This window comes from Haliaeetus leucocephalus, unplaced genomic scaffold (genome assembly GCF_000737465.1).
Source record: "Haliaeetus leucocephalus isolate CR32 unplaced genomic scaffold, Haliaeetus_leucocephalus-4.0 Scaffold555, whole genome shotgun sequence".
Classification (NCBI taxonomy): domain Eukaryota; kingdom Metazoa; phylum Chordata; class Aves; order Accipitriformes; family Accipitridae; genus Haliaeetus; species Haliaeetus leucocephalus.
Genome location: NW_010972991.1, coordinates 14,947,991 through 14,969,329, shown reverse-complemented (window position 1 = coordinate 14,969,329; position 21,339 = coordinate 14,947,991). Strand labels below are relative to the sequence as shown.

Here is a 21,339-nt window from a genome sequence, read left to right as displayed (position 1 = left end):
TTTCCAACCTAAATGATTCTATTCTGTCAGCTAAATGAATTGTTGAGATTCAAGAGGTAGAGTGCCAGTGGTTACAGAATTTCAGTTCTCTCTGCTACGTTCCATAAAGGAGAAAATGGGAAGGTTCCCCATCTCCTCTTGTCACTGAATTACAGTTCAGCTGAGAAGTTTGACCTGCAGCTTAGTCTGTCCTTGCCTCTCTTGCCCCAGTATTAGTATATGCATTATATGAAACTTAAAATGTAGTCTTGTCCACAATGACTTCTGGTGAGCATACAGGAGCCTACAGAAAAGTCAAATGTCAATAATGTGTTGCTCACAAATGTTTAAGTGGATGAAACTTTTATGAACCTCAGCATTAACTTAGGTGCAGATACGCCTAAATTTCAGTGAGTCAGGAGCAATTGTTGCCTCCAAAGTAAATGCTCAGCTTGCCGTCATGAACCTGGAGGAAGATGTTTGCATTTGAGAATGCTAGCAGTTTATTCAGTCCAAATCAGGTGTCTGCCTCCCTGCATCGTATGGGGCAAGAGCAGTAAAACGTCAGAGCTAAATCTGCTTGCAATCCAGTCAGCCCAGCCTTTTTTGTTAGTAGGCATGCAACAAGGCAGAGATGGCTCTCATGTGAATGAAAATTGTTGGCAACAATTGCTGCCTTCTTTTCGTGTAGTGATTTCTTCATTAGAAGCAGTGCTTAGCGAGTAGAAGAGGCACTCCACACTTCCATGTTGCTATTGAACAGGTAGGAAGAAGTGGAAAAATTTAATTTACTCTGCAGTTTCTACACGCTACTTTGCTGCCTCAAGACCTAAGCCCGGAAGGTTTTTTTTGATTCCTACTTCAGCAGTACATGCCTAGTTGTATTCCAGATGTTTCCTTGAAAGTGAAGTAGTAGATGGCATAGATTTCATATCAAACCACAAGCTCTCATTATGTGCTGTAAACAGGCATAATATTGAAATGCACCTCTTAGTGGTATACTGCAGTGTGAGTGTTTCAATTCAAAAATATATCACTCCTACTGTCTTGGGTCAGCAAATGAAAGTAGATGTATATGATTCCTCATACAATGGTGAGGTGCTCTTGGGCTTTAAGTCACACATGAACATAACACTGAAAAAACCATCTGTGGTGAACTGTATCTCTGCTGTGTTGTCCTGTGGTAAGACGAGAGTTCTTGTGAGCAGAAATACATAATTCACTTAACACTTATGTGCCTTTAGTGTGTATTCTTTGTACAGGTATTTTGTATAAGGACTATTTCATTTCCATGTACTCTGAAATCTTGTTCTGGTGCTTTGGACAGAGAAATCTTCACAGGGAAATATTTTAACTGCCTGTTAAAAGGAGAATGTACTTATATTTTGAAAAAACTTATTGATGTTTTATTTCACAGAATATGCATGTGTATTTCTTCTCTAGTGTGTGGGAGGAATAACCCAAAAAATATTCAGATAAGGATTTTATTTATAGTTCATGTATTCCTTTGACAATCAAATTTCCTCAAGACAATTTAGACAGTTGTAAAGGTCATTATATAAAGACATAAAGAATAAGGTACGAATATACAGGTAAAAATTATGATATGTAAGTATTACACTTATAAGTCAGTTTTGCAGGTCAGCTTGAGTAGTCTGAGAGATCTCAAGAAAACATTAAATAAGTTCCATTGAATCCATCTTAAGTAATATTTTTCTTCGTTAGATTCACAACTGTGCCTAAATTATTAACGATTTACATAGACTTCCAATAGAAATAGTAATCAGTTTTTGTATCACTAACATATAAAATATTTTATTTATTTGTTCATTTAAGCTTCAAACTGGAGTACCTGTACTCTCATAGTAAGATAGCAATACTTGTTTTATCACAGAGTAAAGATGTTCATACACCCTTTCTTCTGTAAGAAGATATTTGGTCTTTCAGTTTGAAAGAATCTTATGGGGAAAAAAACCCACTTCTTTTTCATTATGCAAATTACTTGCCCAGGCACCTTGCTACAAAACAAATGCTTTTCATGTGAAGTACATTTTTACCGGAGAGCTATTTTTGCAGTAGTAGTTTAGAGAAACGGTGATCTGTATAATCCAGTAAGCATTATAGACCTTACAGAGGTCTCAGATTTGTCCATAATACAAACAATTTTAAGACCTGGAAGTATTAGTTCATTAGTGTTTACTCCTATTTTGGCATCACCTGGACAGAAATATGTTATTTCAGTGACATCAGAATGGTTCAAATGGCAAATGCTGTAAAATTAGGCCAGTGTTTCTGTGTAATATGAAACACCATTTTCCTTAATGTCAGTTGATTTTAGGTATGAACACTGTTTCTGTATCTGTTCTCACAGAGGTACACTGCAATGGAAGTCACTTTTTTTGGTATACACAACACTACAAGTACCGACTGATTTTTGTATGTTACATATTATTTTTTCCCTGTATTTATAAGAACCATATTTATATAGATAATCGGACAATACATTGCACAACGTTGCATAGGAGGTATTTTTTTATGTGGCTATGAAAAATTTTTTTGTGCATTACATTCTGTTGAGTGTTTTCTCTCCAATATCCATAACTCTAAATAGGAAACTATCTAATAAATTAGTAATATAAATACATTAAATACAAAACCTCATTTATAAAAAGAAGGACTTTTGTCTTTATACGTGGTATGTAAAAGAAAGCTGTATCAGTAGTTGCCACAAGATTATACTACAGTAGTAGTTGCATATCCTGCTTGTAAAGAAAACAAACGTGGTATCCTTGATTCTGTGTTCAAATAAAATTGGTTTTACTTGCATATAAATAAATTAATTAGGAAATACGTGCACAAGATCACTTTCACCAATCAAAAACTTGGTCTTAGTTTATATTGTCATTTGACTTCTGATCTGGCATGCTTTATGTTCATGGTATCCCAGTTTAAATAGTTGGTAATATCTTGAATGTAAGAACAAGTAAAAATTGAAATTAATTTGTAGCTATTTATATTGCTATGGGTTTTTATAATCAGCTGCTGATATTCAATATAGATTTTTCTCTTTATTTTTCATGTAGTAACTAACTGAAGTGTCCTGCAAGCCCTCCTGGTACAGAGGAAAATCCATTTGGATGCTTGCGTTACCATGCAGTAGTTACAAAATACATATTTAGAAAAATGCTCAATAATATTTTCTGTGTGGGTGAATGAGGGGGAATATTGTATTCCAAATGTGTAAATGCTAATAGCAAGGCAGAAAGGGAGAAAGGTTTTCCAAAACAAGTTGTTCTGGTTGTAGCATGCTTATTTTAGTAAAGTTATTATGACATTATCATCCCTTCCTTGCCATAACATTTCTCCCTCAAAGTCCACCAGCCCGTGTTTCCTGGCTCTCATGAGAATCCCAACCACCTTATCTGAAATACGAACGTATCTCTCAAAGAGTTCCCCAAAAGTGACTTGGATCTTGCCATCAGGCCGTGGCTTCGCCATGGATTCAATGATGAAGCACATGTCCCTAATCTCCCGGTGGATATGGGCCTCAGCTCTCTTAGCCCTTTCAGCAGTTTTGGTTCCTTCCTTTGGGCGGCCGTAGCCTTCATCTCCTTTGTGCAGGCGCGTGGACATGGCCAGCTCGTGGTCAAATTCCTCGCTGAAGGGATTGAGCTTCTGCGTTATGATGTGCTGGTCGGCCCATTCTTGCCATCTGTCCTTCAGGCTGTTAACGGAGCTGTATTTCATCTGGGCTTTGGTGCATGCTTCTTCGCTAAACCTGCTCGCGCTGAGAGAAACAAAAAGGGCATTTGAGCATTGCACTTCATCATTTAATTACAGAGTTTTGCTACTAATCTCCTCTTTAACTTGATTACCATGTTTTCCCAGACAAGATGCTAGCCACCAGGTGGCATGAGTTCACTACTTCTAAATTACTTCTTTGGGGGCTTTTAGTCTATGTTCCAGTTTGCACTCGAAAGCAAATCTGCCGGTCACAGCTTGATCTCATCAACGCTACCATCCTCCAGCCTAGGTTTGAGCCTGTTTTGACAAACTTTTGGCCAGAATGACTTAATTCTATGTAGGAGTGAAACAGTATGCTGCTGATTACCTGCGCTTTCTACCTTTGGTTAGTCATGCAGCTCCCCATTTCTGCCTGCCTAGCAGAGCCTGAAATCTGCCTGCCCTGGTGTTATAGATGGCAATAACTGTAAGTGTATGGTCTGGATCCTCAGCTATTCTTGGCTGAAAAACAGAGGGTAAGTGTCTAGAAAAATCTGTCCTCTGTAATAGATGTTGTCATTTAAAACAACAACAAAAAGCTAATAGAGTGCAGTAGCTCTGCCTATGCTTATATATTTTAAGGATGGTTCTGAACAATTATTGAAGTCCAAAATTCACATTCCCACTGGCAGGGTACAAGCCTGAAAGAAACTTAGGGCTACTGAGATTTGTGTCAAGGTCAAAAGATGATGAAAGACCTTCAGAGATCTTACTGATTTATTTTTTTGTGTGTGCTTGTGTGTGTGTCATAGCAACATCATATTGCTGGATGACTCCAGGCAGACAAATTGATACTCTTTCCTCTAGTGGCCGATCTCACATGTTGTGGAGGAGCTATAGATAGTCTGAGCTAGTCTTTGTGCTGTCCACATCCTGTCATTGTGTCTGTACAGAGCTCGGCTAGGGAGTATGTTGTGCTGTGGCTGTGCTGAAGTAATTTGTTTTCTAACGTTTTTACTCCCCAGAAGGCTGCTCTGAAACCTCCCCAGTAATGTCAGCTGAATATTAACAGTAACAGCGGAGAACCAAAATACAGTTAGCAAAACAGTACAGAGGACTGCAAACCTGCAGAAGATTTTGTTTCCCTGCTGTTTGGCCATTCCTTTGTTTTCTACTAAGCCTGTTGAAAGAGAGAATAGGAGTGATAGACATGTCCCCAGTTGAAGTCTGTGCACCAGAAGGATGCCAGTACTGGGCAGCACTGTAGTGCTAGAGCAAGAAGTGCAGACACTTAGTGCCAGGGATAGAAGAAGGAGTAGGAGACCAGGACCAATCTTTTAGCTGTGGAGTTGCCGTTAGCTTGACTTAGCTTTGTTGAGAAACTATTTAAAAAGCATCAAAATGCTCTTTCCCATCAATATGGTGAAGAGCATCAGAACAATTGAGCATATAGTGCTGCCAAGTAAAGGCACCTTCTGTGGGGTGACTGCAGAGCATCCTGACAGTAGGCAGCATTTATGTACCTGTGGTTTTGTTCATTTAAGTGATTAACAGGTAGGTGTTGGCAGGAAAGCATTAAAATATATCAGTGGGGTAAAGCTAGACAATTTTGTTTCCTAATGATAAACCAAATCCCCTGTATATAAGCTGTTGTCATACAGGCAAAGGGAAAGCTGTGATCCTTTGCCCCTTGCTCTGAATTGTAGCTTCATTGCCCAGAGGAATTGTGGGCGCAGGGTTTGTTTATGCAAAGCAATCTGTCTCCTGAAACCTATGGATCTCCCAAAAGCCACAGAAACCCTCTGCCAGCGCAGTCTTAACTCCAGCTGAAGCTCAGATTGATTGCTTCCCCAGCTCTTCACGTGGGAAGATATCGGGGTGGGGGGGAACCCCAAGTGAATCAAAATTGCCTAGAAGAAGTGATACCAACAGTCTTGGCGGAGCTGATGAGCAGATACCATCATGAGGGCTTATGCCTCGGCCACAGCCAGCTGCTCCCCCTTCTCTCCAAGGGCCATGGCCCCTGAGAAAGTCCTGGAGCTGCAATTCCCCAGGTTGAGGGGAAAGAAGACAGTGAGTGAGATAGCATAACTCTGTAAATGCTTTGTTACCTCTTTTTTTATTTAACAGTTTAGTAAGTATTCTCTCCTTTTCCTGCTGAAACCTTTAGTTCTCTTTTCTAGCTGAGTACTATTATCACCTTCCTTATCCGAATAGTCTTCTCAGTGGTTAAGAAAAATACCATCTTATCTATCCTTTTGCTTTTATTGTGCCCCATGTGGGTTTGGAAAAACCTTACTGATACTATATATATTTTTTAATGCATCTTCTAATTTAACCTTTTCTGGTAGCTGAAGTGCAGTTTTCTGCATTGTTTAGCTTAATGACAAGTTAACAATGTGTATGTGTAGAACCATTTTTTTCATGTTCTTACCACACCTACACAACGGATTGTGGATCCAAAGTGAAGGTTGTGAACGTTATCCCACTGTAAGCAGTGCTTTACCTGTAACAATCAACTAAGTTAACCTGTCAACCAGAATGATCACCCTAAATGCATTCTGAACTTCTATGAGGACAATGTCTGTGTTCCATGTTCCTTCTGACCCTTTCTGAAGGGGAAAGGTATGAATCCTTTTTTAATGTTTTGAGTTTGATATCACTGTTGCATCCCTTTGGCTCCTAAGCAGGAATGAAGTAGTGTTTCCTATGCCTGTAGGACTTAACATGCCTTCTGCTAAGGAAGCAACATTATTCCAGTAAATATTGCAGCTGGAAATGATGAAGGTGCTGATGTGAGGAAAAAAAAATACTGGCACCGATGCTTTTTTCCTGGAATATAGAGAGGAAAATGGGAGATTTACTTTAACAACCATGTACTTATAGCCTTTTTGAAGAAGATTAAGCCACACTGAAATGTTCATAACAGTAGCAGGCTGAAATAATGTATTCTGAGGCTATAAAATAAATTAAGAAAAATGAGTAGTTAAAAATTCCAGTCCTGATAACAGCACTGTAAGTGCAGAAAATTACTTTTGTGTCAGATTTCAGTGGAAGAGAGAGCTTTAAGTAACATAAGAGGGTGTTATTTCAATCATTTGCACCTCAGTAAATATGGCTAATTGGTTTTTTCCTAGGTAGCAGCATTAAAATTAGACATATGGGGGAAAATATATGTGAAGTATAACAGAAAGAGAGCTACTTTTTTTCTACTATAGCATTTTTAAAGTGAGCAGTTTGTTTTAATTGAGGTTATTTACAGATAATATCTGCTGCAAATGTATCCTTTTTTTCCCACTGTATGTGTGTTACGGATGCACTGCCACAATGTGTGAAATCTTTGGTTCGAGGTCCTAACTTCTGTCAAAGGACAGTGCACATGGCCTCTCCCAAAAGTGGGGGCCACAGACTTTCAAGCTCTAGGTTGCTGGAGAGCTTTTTTTCACTTTGGCTAGTAACCATTTGCTCCTTGTGGGAGATGACTGGTCAGCTGTACAGCAAAGCATCCTTCTAATCCCCAACTTGAATAGTTAAAATAGCTATATGTGTTTAGATAGTTGTGCTAAAAAGTACCGTATGTTTGAAATCCATGACTATGTTAGTCATAGTCTAATGCTGGTCATGGTAAACACTCGTCAGTAGTGAGGTATAAAACCCGAGCAGTGGGAATGGTACAGCCTGCCTTACTGTCTGCAGAGGGATCGCAGAGTCTGTTTTGGCATTTTCATCAATGCTGGTTCCAGTTTTTTGCTTCTGAAATGGTGATTACGATACAGTATGGTCCCGATCCTGCGATTCCTGCTGCCTTGCTCATCCTTTACACATAGGCTAATTGGGTGTGTGAAAACCCTGCCTTCTCGTCTCAGATTGCCTCCTGCTCAGCTCACACTCACATTGCGTGTGTGCAGGTGATGGACACAGAGTAGAAGCAGCAAAGACCTGGGCCCCACCACATGATGGCTCCTGGTAGGAACCCGTGTCCTGGTGCCAGCCTCTTCCCTCTCTGCGGGCTCAGGCGGACGAGCTCTGCCAAAACTCCTGCCTTGGTTTAAGTTTCACCTCCAGCCATCCTCCCTGCCCAGCAAAGCCAGCGGGCAGCATGTGTGCTGCGCTTTGGCCATGGCTCGGTGCACCCTGGCCTCAGAGGCTGCAACTTTACGGCCAGATGTGAGGTTTCACACCGAAACAGTTCAGGCTCAACCACATTCCTTGCTGCTGTTGTTGTTCCGGGGCATTACCAAGTTTGTAAAACAGAGGGCTGGAGCAAACAGCATGTTGTGTCTGTAACAGCTGCCTACAGTTTCCCATCTTGCAGCACTGGACGTACAGATCTTTTAATCTTTTACCAACAAAAGAGTGATGAATTGGTTTGGCAGCTACTCATTGGCAAGTCTGACCACAACACAACTGTTTGTAGCCATCTTCTGGAAAAGTGGTTCTGGTGGAGACTCAGGGAAAGGAAACCAGAAAATTCCTACCAGCCTCTGCTGTTCATCTGCTCTTCTGGGAGACTTCCCAAGGACTGCATGGCTATGGGTGAACTCCACTTGTTAACAACCTGGGCTTCAAATTTAATATGTGCCTGTTGCTGTATAGTAATCTTCAAACAAGAACCTCTTACTGAAAGATGTATTATTCAAAACTGCCTGATGCTGTGAATTTGCTACTTAATTCAATTTTTTTTTTAAGTACAACCTGTAATAACTACACAGGTTAAGTAACAGATTCTGCTTCCTTTTTTCTTCACACCATTTACAGGTATAAGGAAGTCTATGTGTCAGGAACTTCTACTTCCACAACATATTCAATAACTGTACTTTCCCACACACACCCCTTATGATAGTGTACCTGTAGAGAGACCTTGAATTTGAAGAATCTATTGATGATTCAAATGTTCTTTTTTGTCAAATGATTTATAACATATAGCATGATTCAAATCGATCCTGAAGATGCTGAGGCAAGCTGGAGGCTTTTTAATGTATGTGTGGGGTCCCAGCTCCTGTGAAAGTTTCCATTCTTTGACTTGATGAATTCCAAATCCATGAAGAGCTTCCAAAGAGAAGCAGGGAACCCAGCTTTTGTTAAGGGGTACTTAAAGGTGATTCCTGCAATGTCTGTTTTGGACATTCTCTGCAAATTACTCCCAAGAGTATGTACAATTTATACTAAGCAAAAAAATGAATCAATATTTGGAAATATTATTTGTCAGGTACACCTCTTTAGACTCAATATTTGATGAAATAAATGAATAGCTGTGGGCTATTGCTGAGGTGAAAGATTTTAATCTGAAATGTGGACTAAAGCATTAAGAAGTAAGTAGTGATTTCCATGAACCAGTAAATCCAGAAAATTAAATATAATTAACATTTCATAAATATAACTTACTGTGTCTATTATGTATATAGCACATAAAACTTAAGGCTATAATCAGATGTTGTTGACTAACTCCTTAAGCACAGAGAGATATGTGAAAGGTTTTCTGGATTTTTTTTTTTCTCCTTCAAGAGTTATAATTTCTTTTTGACCATTTCCTACCAATTTTGTTTTCCATTTCTTCCTTAAGGAAACCTGTACCTGTTTCTGGGTCTGCTGACCATTCATGATAATGTAATAAAGGTGTTTTACTTACAAAGATGGCACAGGTCGTTTAATCCTCACAACCGTCATGTCTCGGTCGCTGTCTTCTTGCTCGAGTTTGTCCTCTGCTTCCCCATAGCCACTGTCCTCTGCATCCAGGCTGTCATCATGACACTTAAGCAGCAGTTCTTCCTTAGCCCTCTCTTTGTCCTCCTGTTCCATCTCTTTCCAGCCCTTGGTCAGTTCTGATACCACGTTTGAACACTTTCTCCTTATGGTTGGAGATAATTTGCCATTAAGAATTTTGTCAATAGCACTTGATTCTTCTTTGAGCTTGGTCATCTCTGAGCTACTATTGTTATTCTCATATCTTCCACTGAGGAGGCTAACACCACCTCCTCGTTCGTAGGCTTTGCTTACAACTGTTTTGGTCACCTCTTTGTTTTTAATGCTGAACTTTTTGAGGGCTTCATCTGATTCCCTTGCATTTTTTTCAGCATCTCTTATCAACACTGATTCCTTTGCTGAGGATTTTTTGCCGTCTTCTCCTTGGTCCCTCTTGACAGTTCTAATTGCCCATTTTTTGAAGGGTCTTTCTTGTACAGGCTGAGTTGATGAGTCTTCTGCAGAAGGGACCCATCCAGAGGGCTCTTGGGCTTGCTTTATGTTGTGGTCAGTTGCCCACTGCTGCCAGCCTCGTGCCAAGCTGAAGACTAGGCTGGCCATTCGGATCTTGTGGACAGCCCTTTTCACAGGAGTAGTGCTCGGCTTTTTTTCAGGAGCCATGTTGCTGTCTGCTGCCATGCTGGCTTTTCCCCTTCCTATGCTAAGCACCTTCTGAATGAACTTCCTGAAGTGAATAATGTCGCCTGAAGAGAGCTACAGAGATTTAAATAGAAGCAGGAGCATTTTGTGCCCATGGAAAATATGTGAAACACTTCTCACAGAGATACAGTATCCTCACTATTACGGAGGTCTTTTTTTAAAACACAGGGTTGCATTTCATCACAGCAGATGAATGATGCATGATGTAAGCAGGGTGACACAGACCTGCACTGGAAACAGCGAGAAATTAATAGCTCCTTTAGCCCCTCTTCCCTGGGACTGCTGAATTCTCAATTTGTTGGCAAGGGTCTTGTTCTTCTGGAAGTGCAGAACTTGGGTTACAGATGCTGAACAGAATGTCTGAAACTGCTAAATGTGGAGTGCTGTCAGTTGCTGACAACTTTGGCCAGAGTAGAAGATACCCCTCATCATCACAAATAAATAGTGGCCCTCATCATGGAGTGTAAAGCCTGAAGCAGGCTATGAATGAGAAATTTTTAGATGCATTTTCTAAAAAAGTGCAAGGTGACTTCTTCTTATTGCTCATATGTCCAAGGAAATCCAGGTTTGTTAATTTTTTAAAAGGTATTTACGTGCTTTGTTTGCAGTCATTATCTATTAATGTCCGTCTATTTAGAATGTACCTTCAGGGGGGTCTGGGAACACTATCTTGTTTGGTGTCAGGGCTAAGGATGAGGGAATCGCTATCTCAATGCAGGGATTAATATAGTAAGTTTGACTTGATCAGATGGATGAATGATATCCTAGTTTTAGGATTTTGAAAAAATAAAGTATAGCCTATTGAATTCCTGACTGCTTTTCAAGAAAGTTGTTTATAGAACTTAGTGTTTACTTGTATATTTTCTACAGCATAATTATGTTTACTATGTACAATACAGAAAAAATTGAATTTCCTAGGATGCTTTGTGATTTCTTCATTCCAGAGGACTTCGTGGAGTATGTTCATATCTGAATTTGTAGAATCGTTTAGTGAATTGATACATCAATTGTTAAATAATAATCACCAGACATTTTCTGAGATTCGGTCCTGTGGTATCTTATTTCTTAGTATAATGTTTCCTAAATAGGAACGGAAAATGGCATTGCTTTTTCCATCCATCATACCTTGCAACTTACAGGATGACCTGCGGCACTTGCCACGTGGCGCTCTGAGGCACACTGAACTTCAAGGAATTCTGTTGGCTTCGTTGGTGTTACACCAGAGATAAATACGGACTCTTGGTACTCTGCCTTTTTATCTTCTCTCTATTAGCTGGGCTGTTTGAAGTAGGTTAGATCATATCTAGCTCTTGTTTAATAATAAAAGACTATATCATACCTTTGACTTCTAGGCAGAATTCCTCATTAATTTGTAGGGTCATTTCCTCTTCAAAACTGATGACATAACATAAGTTAGTGTTGCCATTAGATATTTAGTCATACTTTTATTTTAGAAAGAAATGTGTCACCTCTCTATACTGTACAACCTCAGCTATTACCAACTGCATCACAACTGTGAAATGGCATTGTGAGGTGTACTGATGCAATTTGATTAAGAAGCATGCGTTACCACACATTTATTTTGGTGGCATTTTAAGGCTAATCAGGAATGGGAGCTTCTTGTGTTTAAAAAGTACACACGCGCCTGCATGCATGCACACTGGGTGGCGTATGTTCTCTAATATACAAGGAAGATGCAAGTGAAAGAAGAGAATAATGCACGTGCAGAATAGGAGTATGACACCAGCTCATTATACCATTCCATGTGATTTCTTGAGTATAGGGATGGCCGAGGCTTTAGGAATGAGCTGAAAGCTAAATACAGAGGTAAGCGGTGAGGCCAGGGAAGGAGTGCAGTGAACCTTAAGTGACTGTGGAAGGACAATCATGGAGTGTAAGGCCAATAGGGACTCCTGTTGTAAGGTAGGATCAGCTCCACCTGCATGTGTTCAGGTCCCTGTTTTACCTGTTCTTAAAGGCTACCAGCAGTAGATAACTCCCCACTCTGCCTAGGTGATCTATTCTAGTGGTTAACTGGCTTAAATGAAACCTTTTCTGAGGTCTGATGTCCACCTCTGTCACAGCACTTTAAGCCTCTGTCACTGCCAAGGACAAATCCCACCCTTCCTGAGGCAGCCTTTCTTTGCAAAGGCTGATGTATTCCTCCTCAATCTTCTAAACGATCCCACTTCTTCCCAACTTTTCATGTGTTTTCATGATCCCAGATCACGCTTTTTCTAGCTTCTGGATTCCCTACATTAGGTCCACATCTATCGTGTGATGCCCAAAATAGGGATGATATTCTGGTTTAAGCAGAAAAGGAACAGATGTCTTGTATGTTGTGCTCCGGATTCATGTTCTGCTTGTAATCCCTGAAGTTCCCAAGGACCGTCCTGCTAAATGACTATCTATATTCACAGAGCTGACTGTTCCTTCATATGTGACTATCTTTTTTTTTATTAAATGGTGTTCTAATTTGTTCAGATAACTTTTTCAATTTGTCAGAACCAATTTGATTTTTAATCCCTGTTTCAGTGTTCTTGCCATTCAATTCATATTTCATAAATGTCCTGTCTATTCCGCTTTTGGGATCACAAATGAAAATAGCACGTAAGTATAAAGTAGACCCAGTTAATAAGCACATTCAGTTTGATAGATATTGCCATTTATTTTTGTATAGTTTTGCAGTTAATTTTGTACTAGTCCAATGAATTTTGCCTATGAGATAAAAATAAAAAAAACTGACCAATATCAGGATGTGTAGCATCTGCTGCTCTTGCCCATCCTTGGGGGTTGGACCAGATGACCTCCGGAGGTCCCTTCCAACCTGAACCATTCTGTGATTCTGTGATCTTCCAAAGCCTGCTACTTTGCTGTGAAAAAGAATTAAGATTGGTTTAATGTAATTTGTCAAATCAAAATTGCTTGTAACTGTCCTTGTTACAAAGGTCTCTGCTAGGTTTATTGCTGTAATTATTGTTGAGGTTCTTGGACACTTTTACTCTCACACAGTCTTTGCAAGCAGTTGTATTGAAATTCATGGCACTAAAAAAGAATTATATTCCTGAGGCATGTTTGGAAATTACAGCACATTTCAAAGAACTTGTTAATAAAGAGAGGGGTTTTTTTTCTAATGGAAAACCTTGTTATACTGATCATTGTCTCACAGACTTAATGCTTACATAGTTTAGATAAATGACAACAAAAAGTTACAGACTAATGAAAAACACCAAGATTACAGATCAAAACTACTATTAAATCCATGTTGCATGACAATATGTTAAACAAATGTTTAGTATAAATTGGTCACTATTTTAAGCTTAAGTTATAACATCACAGACTTGTCCAAAGTGTCAGTGAAACTAATGTAATTATTCTGAGGATAAGTAAATTTATGATGCTTAATTTTAGGGTGTACAATGATGTTGCCTTGAAAGTGTTGAATGGTGCCTTATGTTATCTGGTGAAGTTGCCAGGCAGAAGTTAATCATAAGAAAAGTATAAATAATGTCTGAGTCATCCAGTCAGATTCATACTTTGAGGGTTGCTTACTTTACAAATGTTTTACTGCAGTAAGAGTAGAATTTATTACTTCATGGGTTTTAATTTTTATTCTTAGTGGAATAACAGGCCAAGGCTACACCTAAATTTCTGTGCCTAATCTCCCTACTGACATTTCTAAAAGCCAATAGCCAGCCCTTAGGGCACAGGTATATTTTAGGCTGCCTGAGCCGGGACTGCATTTTCTATGTGCCTTACATACCTCACAAGGAATACTCCAATGCACAGCAAGATTTGGTGAGGGTGACTGTGTCATGGGCTTTCAGAAGTTCAAAAACTATGTTTGAAGTCAGAGTTGAGAGACCATTTCTTGCAGAAGATATATAGGAGAAATAGCAATTGGAGAAAGTAAATAGGTAAGCAGGCTTGACACTTGTGTTGGAAGTTGTAAACTCCCTTTTCCTTGCCCCTGGCTGCCTATGGTTCTGGGATTTAATCTCTTTGACACCTTGAGACAAATTTGCACACGTTCTTAAGACCTTGTGGCTGCTTTTGGATTGCAGCATTTCACTTAATACCCCTGATTTCCTGGATCCAAAGTTATGAAGGACCAACTGAGAGGTTGCCAATGTCAGTATTTAAAGTTGGGATGTTTTTGTTGTGTGGATTTTTTTTTTCCCTGGATGGATTATGCTCTGTATAGTTATGTACTATCTTAAAATCCTTTTATTTTCTCTCTTATGCTGTGGAATATTAACAGTCTCTGGGAGACCGGTTTGTCTTTTTCTTTTTGTTTAAAGGATGCTTAATTTTAAAAGTAGGACTGTATCCTTCATCCATTACTTTACCTTGTCAGATATTGATATAAGTTATTCAATGGTTTTGATGCATTAAAACAATGAAGTTAATTTTCAACGAATTGTAGGTGTATGAAACATGCTGTCTTCCTCCTCAGAGTCAGTGGTGAATAATGAGAACAAGCTGTGTTTCATGGTAAAGTATAACCAGCTGCCATTATCAATAGAAACCTCAAGACTGAATTTTCTTTTCGTCATGACACTCTTAAAGTACGTTGTGTCAGAACATCGTATGTTGCCAGTGATCACCAGAAAACCTGGGCAAAGTGTTAGAGTTCTGGAGCTCCTTATTTTTAGAGTTCATGTCAAACGTCATTTCTAACAGTAATGAGCAACTGTGTCTCATTCAGCATGCAGTTTTGTGTACAATCCAGGTGTCTGAGTGCTAAGAAATGGACCGCTCCTGAGCCTTTGGACTGAGTCCTCTCTAGCCATTAACAGAAAGCAGTCTACATATTCATTGGTGTAGTTTCTTGTGTTTGCATCCTATATATAGCCATAGTCTTTTTTTTTGCTAAACTTCTGTTGTACTGAGAAAACTATCCCTGTGTAATTAACAGGGAATCTTGAATCTGCATTTGATGATGTGTCATTTCAGGATTCAGCTGCATGAGAGATCAGGACTTATCCATGACCTATCACGACAGTTCTGCTTTGTGAAGAAAATAGACCCAACAAACTGCCGAGAAAACCCTGGTCAGAACCAGGGTTGAAAGACACTTAGTTGTGGAAGGGTAGTGGGGGGATAGGGAAGACCCACTATCCAGTAGCAGCAGTGATAGCTAATGAATTGTAGAGCATAGCCTCAGGGCTCCACTCACTCTAGGTGAGACGGACTTGAATGCAAGCCAGCCAAATAATAGAAAACAGCCTTGTAGAATCTGAACTGGCTGAAGATGAGAATTCAGCATGATTTTTCTCCACAGTCAATTAGAAAGATCTCGCTGTTAGGGCTGAGAGAAACCCAACTCAGGATGCAGGTTTGCATCCATGTATCTTCAAGTTCCTATACAAGTTATACTGCTACTGAAGTGACAAAACTTTTTGCTGTCTTGAAAATCTTACTCCTCTAAAGCTGTCTTCACTTTACAGAAGAAAACTAAGATTAGGATGTAGAGCCTTAAAGCGCTTGGGCATTCTCTTCCTACTTTTGCATATAGTGCCCACTGCTTTCCTTGGGAGTGAGATGCCTGCAAGGAATCCATGCAGTTTAATTAAATTTATACAGGAAAAGAAAGCAGAGGTAAGGTCAGATACTTTTAGTCCCAATGTACCTTTAAGCATAAATACATCTTTTATTTGAATATCTGTAGGGAGTGAACAGAAACAAGTAACAAGCAGTAATGAAGCAATTTCATTTAAAAGTGTAAGCAAACATTTGCAGGAAGTCATTTGCAATAGGCATTCGGTTCTATTTGCATTATGAGGGAATTTCTGAAGATCATGAAAACAAGATAGCCTTTAAAAGATACCTACAAATATGTGGCTATTCAAGTTTATATTGATCATATCTCTTTGTCAGTGAATGGTTATCTTTTTCTGATAAGAAAATTATTTAATATTATGAGCAATTTAATTTTGCAGTTCCAACTTGCTGACGTATCTTAGTTTACAGTTTACCAAGAAATAGTTTTATGGCTTTGAGAATATGACATTATTGGCTGCTGTTGAAACCTGTCCCTGAGCAGAACATTGGATACGAGGAATTTAAAGTCTTCACATAACTTTGCAATATGAGACAGACGGGAGCCATACCAGAATAGGGGAACCTGAAATCAGACACCTAAATGTAATGTGATAGATGATAAATGTATTTTAAACATCTACAAGAAAGAAATAACAAGGGGGAGGAGGGGGGGAAGCACACTTCTATATAGACAAAAGATGTTACAAAACCATAATCAAACCACCACCTTCCAGCTATTAATAAGGCAGTGTTACCATGTATTATGGCTTTCATTTTTTTCTCTTAAAATTAACTCCATGTTTCTGTTTATTGGTGTTTCTCAGATTTCAAGGTGGCAAATGTGAGAGGAAAAAAGACTTTTCACCATTTTGCAAAAATTTTTCCTTTCAGAGACAGTGTCTTCTGGTTAATTAGAGCAGAACTGAACAAATAACTTTATAAGTGTTTGCTTTATCATCTCTCTGGTTAAAGTGCATTTACTTCCAGGTATTACTGGGTGTGCATCACTTTGTTCTCCTGTCTTATCTTTACAGTCTACCACTTTTGTTTAAAATCTGGCAATACAGAGTATAAATCATACACAATTGTGCCTTTGATGCATATAGTTGACCTACCACAGGTTTTTGAAGGATCGTTGAAAATTTACATTTAACTTCTAACACAGTTGCTAATTATTGTCTTTATATTGTAAGTATTGCAACTTAAAAAAAAATAATCTTAGTTTCTGAAATCATAATTTGAGGAAGGAGCAGAAAATAGACTGGAAGTTTTAGGAAATATGTTCGAACACAGAAAAACCTACACATAGAAAGAAAAAATATAGAAAAACAGAGTCTGTATATAAAATAAATCCAATATTTCATGATTTGCTTTAAAGCATTGTAATTCAGGACCAGGCTCAGAACTGAGAAAACAGGCCTATCTCAGTATATTTTCAGTATTTTATTGTGAAGATTTTTTTAATATTCACTGAGGGAAATACCTTGAATTAGGCAAATACTGCATTTTTTTAAATCTATCAATTAGCTAAAGCAATTAGCATATTTTCAATGCCTCAGTCAAAATTATTCTCAGCTCTATCGTTATTCCATATCCTTAAAGGTCCTGACACAAAGGATTGTTTGAAACAAGTGACATTATGGCCCAGATTTGAAGGTATCTGTGGTAGAAAGCAGAAATCCTCTTGACTAGTTCATCAAGATGTTCCTTGTAGTACAGGGGATCTCGTTTTAGAAGTGATACTGGTATACCGAAGCTGTAAACTGTGGCTGTGATTCTTGACCTTTGGGTAATGCAAACGAAGTCTCCTGAGTGCTGTCAGCTCTGCCCGCTCCCCCCGCTATCGCATTCCACTGCAACAGGCAGGACATACCGTTATTTATTAGTTCTCGCTAACCACCAACTGCTTTAACAGCATGCAGCTGTGTTATTGTTAGTAGAGGTAGACCCCTAACTTTGCTTGTCTTTAACAGAGTCAAAGTCCCGTGGCCAGTCTGCGAGAGCAGTGCTGCTCTGTGAAGTTACTTGCGTGAGCCTGGTTGACATTAGGTGTCAAGAAGTGAGTGATTGGAATTGCCGGGAGACCAGGTGGTATTTACACTGTCGTAGGGGTATTTCCATGGCTCACGACTGGTCTTCAGTTGCCAGTGAGTTAGAGCTGAGATTCCCAAGGCTCTTTTGGGGTTAGTTTTGATCAAAAACTTCAAAAAACTGTTAGATTAAGTTACACAGCTACCTCATTTTTAAACTACTCTTCAGACATCTGCCTTATTTCTTACATTATGTAAGAGTAATTAATGGGCCATGATTAAGATGTAAAATTCTTTGCAAGAAGGCGATGAGAGCAGAGGAGTGGGATCTTGAGGTCTATACCCCACAGGCATTATTTAAAACCGCCCATCATTTGATTTGCAGTGTGGGAGCAAGCTATGCTTTCCTCTTACACATGAGGATACCTAATTGCTGGTAGCAGCACCCAAACTGGAATGAACCGTTCTGGGAGGGGGTCACAGGTGTATCAACTCAATTTTCTCATCAGCTTGGTGTGCTAATTGTGTGGCTTCCTCATGCTCTGCTTAAGCACATGGACAGGTATGCTTAGTAATGCAGTGGATGATTTAGTGATTTAAAATATAGATCAGTGTATTAACAGATTTGGAGGGAAAATCGACTCCCCATCCCCTTTTCTTGACTGAACCAAGTCAACTTCCCTCACAAGTGGTGTCAGCCATTTGAGCATAGAAAGTTTGAGGAGGTGGTGAATTTTCAAGAGTGGCTTTTGATTTTTGAAAATGCGTGACTGGTCAGCTTGAGATATTTTTCTTCTCAGGCAGGTAAACTGTTTCTAGCTGTCACTGGACTGGACCTTTCTAGCTCATTCACTACATCACTAGTCACTGCTGACTTAATCCAGTGTTGGATATCTCAGGAGATGGTTAGGAGTGGGATCTGACTGAACAATAACAAATTCAGTATTATTTAACAGCCCCAGAATGCTGCCTCAGCTTTTCTAGCTGTTAAAATAAGGAGGAAGGAGAAGCACACGTTTACATTTTGAGAGTGTTATGGTACTCACATCACTTGACTGGGTATGGTAATTTTGGGCCTACTGCATTTGCCCTTTTTTCTCTGTGGAGCCTGTTAAGGTTTGTGGCAGAGGCCAATGGATCTGTCCCTGAGGGCTTAAAGGGTTTTCCAATATAATAACAATATCAGAAATGTAAGTCAGACATAAGTAATCTATTTTTGCTCTTTTCTTAGCCAGATGATTGCCAATAAATTTTTTTGCTGAAATTGCTGCACTATATCAATATTGGTCTTTATTTCCCTCTTGGTATTTCTCTTCACATAGTGGTTTATAAAGTTCCAACTTTACTCAGGAAAGAAAAATTGATTGGGAGATTTTGAATAGTAGGAAAGAGGTAATAAAGATAAAAGACTTCTCATCATACACTTTGAAACCCACTGGGAATCCCATGAGAAGCATTTCAGTGAGTGGAATCCACAGGCAAAGGCTGGCACCAGGCAATGCACTGAGCCGGGATAACCTACTCTCAAGCTCCCTTTTAAGGGCTCTCCTATTTTGTGAGTTGAATAATAAAAAGGGCAAGGTTTAGCTGAGCCCCACGGCACAATATTCCACACATTTGGCAACCAGCTTAGGAAAAATCCTTAGCAGGAAATGTATCTGCTGTGTGTACATTAAAAGTACAATAAAAATAGGAGGCTGTAGGAAGAACGGTTCTCATTGTCATTGTTTTGGAGGTGCTGGTTGTGAGCCCCCAAAGGCGCTTTCGCATGAGATGATTGACAGCGGAGAGATGCGAGGGAGGCCTTGTGCGGTGATGAACGCTTAGTGCAGCTCCCACCCCTCCACCTCCGTTATCAGTCGTCGTCCCCCCCGTAGCGCTCTCATGAGGCGTACGGTCTTCTGGCTCCTTGTGCAGCTCCTCCCTGGTGGTGCTGCCCATCAGTCCTGCTTGTGCTGTGCTGCGGAGGTGAGACTGGACCCAGGTAGAGGCCAGCGAGGCCGCGTACTGCTGCTGGCCAGGGCCTGCGCTCAGCACCGGGAGCAGCGTTCACCGTGCCAAGCACCGAAGGTCTTTCAAGAGCATCGTGGGAAGAGTCAGGTACCCAGAGCAGGGCTCCACAACAGCTGGCCAGCTGAGGAGGTAGAAGGAAGACCTTCTTCTGTGATTATTGGTGAGAATCTTTGATTCTGAGCTGGTTACTAGGAATAATACTTAGTAAATAAAGTAAGATAACAATACAGAAGGACTTCTAAAGGAAGATTTGATTTCTATGACAGAGCATGATTTTATCTAACTTTATCTAATCTTAACTAAGCTTCAGTAAATAATTGTACCGAGCCATTGCACCTTCCGTGTTTGTGCTATTGCCTCTAGTTTGGGATGGTTCCTCGACATTTATTAAAAATAGACCAGAGACTAAAGTCCAGCTGTGAAACAGTACCTTTAGGAAATCTCAGTATTAGACACAGATCAAAGTGCTGTAGCTCTCTTTCTTACTTAAAAAAAATATTAATTTTTTTCTGCATACAAACAACACCGGATGTCTCACTTTATGCATATTTAATGTTTTAGCACAGAAAGCAGTTCAAATCTAGGGAAATCTGAAAGGGTCAGATTATATTGCTACTGATTAAGGCTTGTTATATGGGACTCCCAACAACACCAGTGAGCATACTGGCAAGATAAGTGATCATTATCTGATATAATGAAGGGTGGTGGCCCATCAGAAGATGAAAAAACTTGTATTTTAATTGAACTACAGACAAGCCCATGTTATTAGGACTGGAGGATATGAACAAGCATGGACAAACCCCAGGGTGAAGAGCGCAGAACGGAATTCACCATCCTGAAAGGTTTGTGGCAACCCAGGCTAAAAGTGGAGAGCTAAATGATGGCAGTGATAAATGCACATATCACATGCTAACAGAGGGGTAAATAAACATTGCATAATCATCCAAATAAATCTGACTATATGATCAATGTTTTCTTGAGTGCTGGGTGGATTTTCCCTGTGGAGGACATGGTACATCTTACTATATCAATTTTAGGAAAGTGCTCTTCCCGTTCATTTGGAAACTGCTAAATTTAATGTGTTTGAGAATAACAATGGCAACAGTTTTAAAAGTACCTTAGTGACACTGAAAATCAGAGGAATAACAACGTATCACAATTTACTTTTGGAGTTATCCTTGGAGGTTACATGAGTTAGCTCCTGCCCACTCCATTCTAACAAAAACTTAATTTGTCTATCTTTACTGTCATGAATAATCCTGAGCATTTGCCATAGTACATTTAGTTACATGCCTAACTCTAGGAGGCCTTCAGTCTTTCATCAAAATGAAGCTCTTGATCCAAGGTTGCTCAGGTACTTCTGCAATGAAAATGCAGTGACTTCATTTGGACAGAATTTGTAAGAAGCATGTGAAGATTTGAAGCAATAGCCAGCACACTTCTCTGCCAAATTCACCCCTGATTTTGCTTTGGAAGTTTTGCATCCTCTAGGACAGAACAAGCAGCAAGGGTCCTTGCACCTGTTTTTACTTCATCCATGACACCAGGGGTTGCAGAAGAAATAATGACAGAATTAAGATACCAACATTGATCCAGAGCCCTCTTACTGGACAAAACCAGTCAGAAATATTCTCTCATTAGAGAGTGG

At 39.6% G+C, this 21,339-nt stretch overlaps 1 protein-coding gene across 1 annotated transcript; it reads right to left on the bottom strand.

Moving 5' to 3' along the window:
• Nucleotides 1–3,288: 3,288 nt before the first annotated feature.
• Nucleotides 3,289–10,083, bottom strand: ABRA (actin-binding Rho activating protein). Its single transcript, XM_010577002.1, has 2 exons — nt 9,332–10,083; nt 3,289–3,766 (listed from the first exon to the last, which is right to left on the bottom strand). Exons 1-2 carry the CDS (start codon nt 10,081–10,083, stop codon nt 3,289–3,291), a joined length of 1,230 nt encoding a protein of 409 aa, XP_010575304.1.
• Nucleotides 10,084–21,339: the final 11,256 nt, after the last annotated feature.

Bases quoted from the DNA above. Each gene is read 5' to 3' on its own strand.
- ABRA (XM_010577002.1), bottom strand. From the start codon at position 10,083: ATGGCAGCAGACAGCAACATGGCTCCTGAAAAAAAGCCGAGCACTACT. The intron at 3,767-9,331 runs GTAAGTAAAACA...TGTTTCTCTCAG, and splicing joins AAACGACCTGTGCCATCTTT to CGCGAGCAGGTTTAGCGAAG.